The following is an 8,975-nucleotide window of genomic DNA, read 5'->3' on the forward strand; positions in this document are numbered from 1 at the left end:
GCTAGCAGGCTGAAGGATCCACACTGGAGCCAGGAAGCGATGCTCAAAGTAAGAACCAGAGCTCCCCTGAAAGGTACCACAGCCATCCTCAGCAACAGTGAGGTTCTGAGCTCCTCCAATGATCAGGATGACTGAGTTCCCGTTAGGAAGGCCAATGCAGCAAGTTTCTCCAGGAAACTGGCAGTGTACCATCTTTCCCTCTGGAGCCAGAAAGCAAAGCTCAAAGTGAGGACCAGAGCTCCCCTAAAGTGAACAGAAGCCATTCTCAGTGCCAACAAGGTCCCAAGCTCCTCGGAAGATGAAAACAGCCAATTGACCTCAAATATGCCTACCTTTCTTGTAGAAGGAATTATAAGTGTGTGCCATCATCTGACAGTAAACTCTTTTAGTTTTTCCAGGTTTCCAGAAAAATTAAGCCAAGTTCATCAGAAAAGCCAGCATGACAAGTTCCTCCAACAGAACCAACAGCTCCTTACAGCTTCTACAGTTCCAACAGCCTTTCTTAGCTCCCAACAGCCTCACTTCTCCAGTTCTGCCTCTTATGCTGCTGGCAACAATCCTCAAGTGGGCCTCCCACACTCAGCACCATGCTTACTCAGTTCAGCTGGGGGTTACAAGTTGACCAGCAGTTGTCAATCCACTACACCAGGCAACTGAGCAAGATTATCTCTCAGAATAAAAAGGGTTGGGGATGTAGCTCAGTGGTAGAGCACTCTTGGATTCAGTCCTCATTACCTCCCAAAAAAGTCTATTATATTAAAATAAATTCTAGCTGAGTTTACCATAAAAATTGACAAGCAGATCCTGAAACTCAGAAATGCAAGGGACCCAGAGCAGCCAAAACAATCCTGGAAAAGAACAATGTTAGAAAATGAGTGCTTCCTGATTACTAACGGTATCAGCAGCTACAGTGACTAAGGCAATACAGTGCTAGTGTAAAGACCGGCATGTGGGCCAATGGAACGGGACTCAGCTCAGAAACAAACCCTGACATTCACAGTCAGATGACTGAACAAGGTTTCAGTATAACGCAACATGGAAGGAAAGTGGTGCTGAGACAACAGACTAATCGTACACCAAAGAAGGGAGCTTGGTCCCTGTCTCACAACACACACAAGAGCCAAGCCTAAATGGTCAAAGTAGAGGAATCAGCAGGGCTGCGGACATAGTTGGGGGTAGACCACTTCCCTTGGCCTGTATGAAGTTCTGGGTTAAATGCCCATACTGGAAAAAAATCGGCACAGGCTCTGAACAGCTGCTTCATCCCATTCAAACGTCCTATCAGCCACAAGGGAACTAAGAGGTGATACTAAATGTTTCCAGAAAGAAGAAATAATGGACAAAGTCAGAAAAAACCGCATCAGCCTTCATACTAGCAGTGTGGAATGCTAGCAAATGATAGAAAAATGCCTTCCAGGTTCTGGGGGAAGAATTTAACATAGAAATCTGTGTTCCCACAAACCAGCAGCCAGGATCAAAATGAGAGGACACGCAGGACCCAGAGAGCTTGCTCCCCGCACAGCCTATCCTAAGGAGCTGCTTGAGGACACGCTAGAACAAAATGAGGAAAAAACGTAAAAGAGCAAGAGATGGAAAGTCACTCCGAGACGGGGGAGCCACAGCTGAGTCTGGGGTCAGCAACAACAAAGGCTCCGTCTGGGAGGAAAGAAGGGTCAACAGCAATGACTGCTGACGTGAGATAAAGCAAGACGGTTAGCGACTCAAGAAAGCCAAAGGTGTTCAGGTCATCCGACCCATGTGAGGAGACAGCCACTATCTGTGTAATCACTTAACCCAAACATGGCTCACTGTGTGCTGGGACACACCTGTGGCTGTGGCATGGCAGATCCAGGTACACTCACAAAACAGAGACCGCATGACCAACCTTGGCATCAGCACACGTGGGCCTGGGGGTCCCCCTACTGCAAGGTGAGGTGGGTGCTGGGGCACTGGGACATAGGCTCGCCTGTTCCAGGCCAGATGCAGGAGGTGCAGACCTGATTCAGCTGCAGCCAGTGGGTTCCAGAGCCTCTTCCTGTTAATTACCCGGGGCCACCCCTATGAGTACAGGTATCCCTGACTGTGACAGCCTGAAAGGAGAAGTCCAGGAGACAGCCTTTCTCCACAGGTGTGTGCAGTCCACGCAAGTCGTGCCAGAAGCAGAAAACGCTGAAGGCAGTGTTTACTCGTGTAAGGAGGTGGATTTCTTCCCTTTCAAGACTTTCAGGGTGGCGACCCACGGCAGGTTCCCAGGCTCACCCAGACATCTACAGCCCCAGTAAGCCTTCTTGTTTCCTGAGTCCCTAAAGAAATGCACTGCTCTTTTTAAAACTAAGATTATATTCTAGTTTTGAAGCCAGACATGGTGGCACACATGCATAATCCTAGCACTCAGGAGACTGAGGCAGGAGGTTCATTGCGAGTTCAAGGCCAGCCTTAGATGACATAGTGAGATCCTGTTTCAAAAAACTCAAAATAAAGTAAAATTACACGTGTATCATTTTGCAAAGTGAAGGAGAATTTTAAAAGGGAAGAGTGTGGAGCTATTAATCCTCTCTGCCTACATTAGAAACCAAGAGGTGACATGTTTTGTTGGTAGACAGAACAGAGGCTCAAGGTGTTGCACAAGCAGAAAGGTAACCAAAAGATAAACACAAAACAGTGAGCCAGCTGGCAGCCAGGGGCTGAGGCAGGGAGCCACGTCGCATGCAGTAGGCACAAAGGCAGCTTGAGATAGCTCACAACACAGCTGATCAACGACAAAGCAGCAACAGAGGTGCATAATTCTGCTCCATGGCTAAAAAGCACTCAAGTGAGCACAGAAGCCATGGACACACATGAAAAGCGGCTCTGCCTGGGTGCCAGGAGAAAAGAGAACTGGGTCACGGGCTGTACTTTCCCTCTGTGTTCACCGAACATTCACCACTGATTATTCTGACTTTAAGAGAGGAGAAGCGTGGACTCAGGCCCACTGGCTTCTCCCTCTGCAAGGGCAAGGATGCCCTGGGTGGCCAGGTCCCATGCCGTGGGTATGGGCAGGCTGCCTTCTCTCAGGTGGCCACCACATTCTGTCCCTCTGAGTACTCCCTGCCGAGGCGAGGCTGACCTAGGTGCAGCCCATCCGAAGCCAAGCAGCCCTGTGACTGCGGCCGCAGCGCCGTGTCACTTCTCCAGCAAGGTAACTTCTCAGGCGTCAGGGGCCCGGCAGCATCCCAGGCCCAGCATGGGAGAAACTTGGCCACCCTGAAACTGCCTGTTGGGGAGGTCGTAGAGAAAGAAGGGACCTGGGGAGGGAACGAAGGGGGAGACCCACACGGTGTCCAAGGGAGGGAAGAGGAAGGGAGCCGGGAAGAACATTCTCAGCTTGGCTGTCAGCTTACGAGTGAGCCTCTAGGTTCTTAGTACTCAGGACAGCAGCCACCAGTCACATGTAGCCATTACAGCAGCTTTACATATAAGAGCTAAATCTTACAGACAGCCCATGTGTCCACAACAGGTAAACGGATAAGGAAAATGTATTTACACACAACGGAGTACTACTCTGCCATAAAGAAGGACAAACTTGAGTCATCTGTAGGAAAATGGATGCATGCTGAAACCATAATGTTAAGCAAAATAAATCAGACACACAAGCTTAAATGTTACATGGCATCTCTTACATAACAAACCCAAAATATAAAAAAAGATCCATAATAGGGAACAGCTCTTTTGTAAATGGAAAGGGGACCAAGCGGTAGGAGGAAGAGCGAGGGAAGGGAAGGGGACATAAAAAAAGAAAGAAGATGTGTCATGTATATGCACCCACTCCCAGATGAGTGTAATCATGTACTACAAACATGGACTAATACCAAATTTTAAATGCAAAAAAATCATCAATTGAAATTGAGAAGAATGAGGCTAGGTGTGGTGGCACACACCTATAAGACCAGCACTCAGAAGACTCAGACAGGAGAAGGGATACAAGTTCAAGGCCAGTCTGCAGTGCAAAGGGAGTTCAAGGCCAGCCGGAATTGCATCATGAAACCCTGTCTCAAAAAGACAAAAAATAAATAAAGTACAAAATAAATACTCCTTAAAAGTACAACTTTTTAAATAAAGTATAATTTTTAATTATTGTAACTAAGAGAAGTTATACACTTGGAGAATCAAAAAATAATATGAAGCTGGGTGTGTTGGCACATACCTGTAATCCCAGCATTTCAAGAGGGTGAAGCAGGAGGATTACAAATTGAGTTAAGCAAGACTGTGTCTCAAAATAAAAAGGGCTGAGGACATATCTCAGTGTGAAGGCTATGGGTTCAATTCGTAGTACTACAAGGGGAAAAAAATAAACAAAAAAACAACCAACAACAATAAGCAAAAATATGCTGGGTTTCAAGTCAAGGGTCACCAATCTGGTATCTGGCATCAGTCTGGAATGCAGAGCAGGTGAGCCACAGGGGAAGCAATGGGAGCCTCTCTCTACCCCTCAAATTACAACCTGAGTTCTGCCTCCCACCAGATCAGCAGCAGCTCAGATCCTCGTAAGACCATGAACGTTACTGCAAACTTCGCGCGTGAAGGGGCTATACTGTGTGCTCCTGATGACCAGAAGTAGAGCTGAGATGGGGATGCTAGCCCTGGGAGAGGCTGCAAACAGATTAACACAGCAGAGAGGCACACAGAGATCATCATAAATGACTGCTTGCAGACTCATCAAAATATTATCAATGAGTGGCAAGGGACACTCACTGTCCAGTAGCAGGCTTTAAGTTAAAATCCAACTTCTTTTAGAAAAAGTCACCACCAACAGCACATCTAAGTAAAACAGAATGGAACACAAAATTTGCTTATTCATATGACATAATCAACCTGCTCGGTAAGTTGTATCTGTCACTTTGGGGGAGAATGATACTGTGATGAAGTCATCAGATAATGTGGATGAATTTAAAGCCAAACTAGAGGGGCTGGGGATTTAGCTCAGCGGCAAAAGCGCCTGCCTGGCAAGCGCAAGGTCGTGAGTTCGGTTCCCAGTACCGGAGAAAAACCAAAAAAAAAAAAAAAGCCAAACTAGAATTACGGGGGCAACAAATGAACAATGGAAGCAGAAATTTTGAAAGAGACTGAACCGGACAGACCTCCCTTCTCCTGGCTGGTGCATGCTCACCTGTCTTCTCCCAGCAGAGTTCGATCTTTATCTCCCAACCACAAAACAACCCCACACTGGGAAAGAATAGAACCATGACCCACCTGTGAATACACCAGGTAAATCAACTTTCTCCATGTGAGAACATCAGTGAATTGACGTTCACTGAAATGATGTTCAGTGAAATGATGGTGGTATGCTGGAGGCCACTTCAGATCTCCATATATTCTGGATTAAAGTCAAGCCAGAATATCCCAAGATCACACCAAAAGCACTAGAAAGCCTGCTTCCATTCCCAATATCCTATCTTCGTGAAGGAGGGTTTTCTAAAGCAGTGACAGCAACCAAAACAAGATCATGGAGTCACTGTTTAATTGCAAGAAAAAAAGTCCAGAGCTCCCATGGATTCTACATTATGGTGAGTTGTATAATCACTTCATTATATATTACAATATAATAATAGAAATAAAGTACACAATAAATACAATGCGCTTGAATCATCCCAAACTACCTGCCCTCACTGTCCATGAAGAAATTGTCTTCTACAAAACGAAGCACTGGTGCCAAAATGTTGGGGACCTCTGAGTGAAGTGAGTTTCCATCTATAGATAAATACAGCAAAGGCTATGAGGTTTTAATTTTAATAATGAATAATGAAGCTGTAATGGAACAACCCAGGAAGTAGCATAGATTTCCCCATCTGGCCACTGCACAGCTATACCTCAGAAGCAGATGACAGACCGCACAGGCAGCACACACCTAAGTAGACAAGCTAGACTGGAATTTCCATGTGTAGAATAAGATGACCAAAGAATTACTGTTAATTTTTAAATTGCTATATTGATCTAACAGCTTTGCATTAAGAAGTGCTTATCTGTTAGAGATACGTATTAGAATTATGGGTGAAACAGAATAAAAGATTGTCTTGAAATTAAAATATAGCTAGGGTAGATGGTGTGGAAGAGTATAGATGAAGTAAGGGCATCTTTGAGTTAGTGACTGATCTATCTACAGAATTCATTATACTCTCCTCTGTTCATACCTGAAAATATCCATGAAAGTGTAAAAGCAACCTATCAACAACCCTTCCTAGTTAAATGATTTGAAATGCAAAGTAAAGATTCTCAGAGTATGAGATGGCGTCTTAATTTCTCATTGCTGGGATGAAATACTTACATCTACAAGTTAAAGGAGGAAAAGTTTATCTTAGCTCAGTTTGTAGAAGTTTTAGTCCACAGTTGGCTGGTTCCAAGGCAGGGCAGCATGGCAGAGGCATGGCAGAGGACAAACAGTCCATAGTTGGCTGGTTCCAAGGCAGAAGGCAGCAATAGCAGAGAGCCTTTTATCCCAACCAGGCTACAAGCTTGTTGCTTGGTGCCACTCATACCCAGGGTGGGCCTTTCCATTACCCACATCCAGAACTATGTTGAACGAATCAGCGGACTACTATATTTATCTCACACCCTAGATCCAGCCACCTCTGAAAAGCTCCACCTATGAGTGCATGAGGCTTTGCAGGTATATCTAGATACAAGTCGTAACAGATGGGAACAACCAGAATTTGAATTCTTAATAAAAAGGCCGAAAATGTCAGAAACAAGCACAAAATGCTTTTGGTCTACAAAAATAATTATCACTCCAGTAGATGCAATTACCTGCAAGTGAGGATTACAGTCAAGAGTTAGCTGACTCATGCTTCAGACAGAATGCTAATACAGGCTGAGTGCCTCTAATCCAAAATTTCAAAACAAAATGCTCTAAAATCCGAACCGTTTTGAGTACCAACATGATGTCACTGTGGAAATTCCACACCTGACGTCATCTGATGAAGTCTCTGAAAATGCAAGCACTGCATACAACCACGCTGAAGGTATTGTGTATGAAGTGGATATGAGACATACATGAGTTCTCCATTTAGATTGGATCCCTTCTCAAGATGCAAACATTCCAAAACCTGAAAAAGTCCAAAATCTGAAACACATCTTGGCCCTAACCATTTAAGCAAGTGGTAACCAACTCATATGTGTGGTTCCTAGACTTTTTAGCCCACAGCCAGTAACTAGAAGGCATGCTGATAGAGGAGAGCTTGCTGATGGCCAACAGGATGGAAAAAGAGAAACTGGCTATGGAAGACATGAAGTTTGCCATTAACTATCCCAACTTCATGGAGAGGAATGACCAGTACGTTTAGTGCAAAGGCCATGGGCTTTGCAGTCACAGTCAAAATTCCACGGATACTGACTTGCTACATGAACCTAGCCAAACTGCCTAACCTCACTATTCTCTTTGCGAAATGAAAAGCAAGGCTGCCTGGAACTCAGTAGGCTTGCACTGGTGGTGGCTGAGAGGGCCATCCTTTTTAACTCTCTCGGAAGCAGTTTTTGTAACCCCAGCCAACAACTTGCCCGAAACTTGAGCCAGAACCTGCAATTTGAGCCAGACTCTGAGCTAGAACTACCCAGGTGAACGGCTCCCCAAGTCAAAGGATAATGTTCATTGCACAAGTCGCTACAGTTTTGGAGTAATTTGTTACACAACAATATAGGGAGACCTTATTCTTAAGGTGCAACTGCCTGTTAATTGGCTGGCTAATTTTTCTAAATATACAGTCATTAAGACTCTGCTCTGTAAACTAGATCACACAAGGAAATCCGTCAGTTCATCTGAACAGAGTACTTCTCACCTCTGAGTAGCACACGGGATACAAAGCTGGACACTGCCATCAGCATAGAACTTCCCGAATCTGACCACGGAGGTAAAAATCCAGAGTGCACGGCGATTCAGCACCTCAGGGTCTGAGGTTCGGCAGCTAACACTCAGGCTGTACCCCACACTTTACACACATCCTCCGCACCTGTGCGCTCCACACCCCGCGATACGCGTTCACGACCGCGCGCAGTCCCACCTGGATGAGGCACTTGCTCACGTCGCTAGCGCACAGTGCTTTGTTGCAGCTCAGAGACCCGGGAAGCCACAAGAAGAACATCAGCCCGGCCAGCATCAGCACGGCGACACAGTGCGACTTCATGATTCTCCCACCGAGACGATCGGAAACTCCCAGCAAGCTGGACACACATAGGAACCAACTTTAAATCAAACGCAAGTGGCAGGGGGAAACGACACATACACGAAAAGACTGAATGATTATTCAACTTTAATTTTAGGTCCGTTATTATTCAGCTTTGAACCCACATGAAAACCACCAATACTGTATTATAATTTTAAAACGCTTTCTGCAGGTGTGTCCTGGGCCAAGCGCTCTACCACCAAACTATGCCCCAAGCTCAATTATTTAATTATTGGAATTGTGATTATTCCATGATTATTTATGGCTATTTCATTTTGTCTGTTAATAGAATACAGCGGCTCAAAGAGAGGCGCACATAGTCACTTCTTAAAGAATGAGCCACTAGGGGCTGGGGATTTAGCTCAGCGGCACAGCGCCTGCCTGGCAAGCGTTGAGTGCGATTCCCGGTACCAGAAAAAAACAAACAAACAAAAAATAATGAGCCAGTAACAAAAGGGGATGTCTAATTATTAATTGCATTAATAACTGGGTAACTTACTAAACGCAAAGTTATCCTTTGAATTCTGTTATATGCTTCAAAGTTATTAAGAAAATATTACAGTTAAAAAAAAAAAAAAAAAAAAGACCGGACAAATCCTGGCAGGGGTTAAACAGCCAACACGGTGATTCACCTTTTACAAGGGAACATACAATTTCTCGGTGTTAAACACCCCCTCCTACAGCCAATTAAAGTAACTCCCGAGGAGGGGGCAGAGGTCGGCCCGCGGCCTCCGCGCGGTGTCAGGTGCCGAGCGCACGCACGCGGCGGCCCCGCGGGCCGAG

At 45.4% G+C, this 8,975-nt stretch overlaps 1 protein-coding gene across 1 annotated transcript in view; it reads right to left on the bottom strand.

Annotated features, from left to right (window-relative positions):
* Window positions 1–8,190, bottom strand: part of Twsg1 (twisted gastrulation BMP signaling modulator 1) — a gene marked incomplete at its 5' end in the record, with an annotated part of 33,331 nt that extends 25,141 nt beyond the window's left edge. Inside the window, 1 exon segment of the mRNA XM_013515722.1 lies at window positions 8,031–8,190. Coding sequence (XP_013371176.1) covers window positions 8,031–8,153 — 123 coding nt within the window.
* Window positions 8,191–8,975: the final 785 nt, after the last annotated feature.

Source organism: Chinchilla lanigera, unplaced genomic scaffold (assembly GCF_000276665.1).
Source record: "Chinchilla lanigera isolate Chin_1 unplaced genomic scaffold, ChiLan1.0 scaffold00001, whole genome shotgun sequence".
NCBI lineage: Eukaryota > Metazoa > Chordata > Mammalia > Rodentia > Chinchillidae > Chinchilla > Chinchilla lanigera.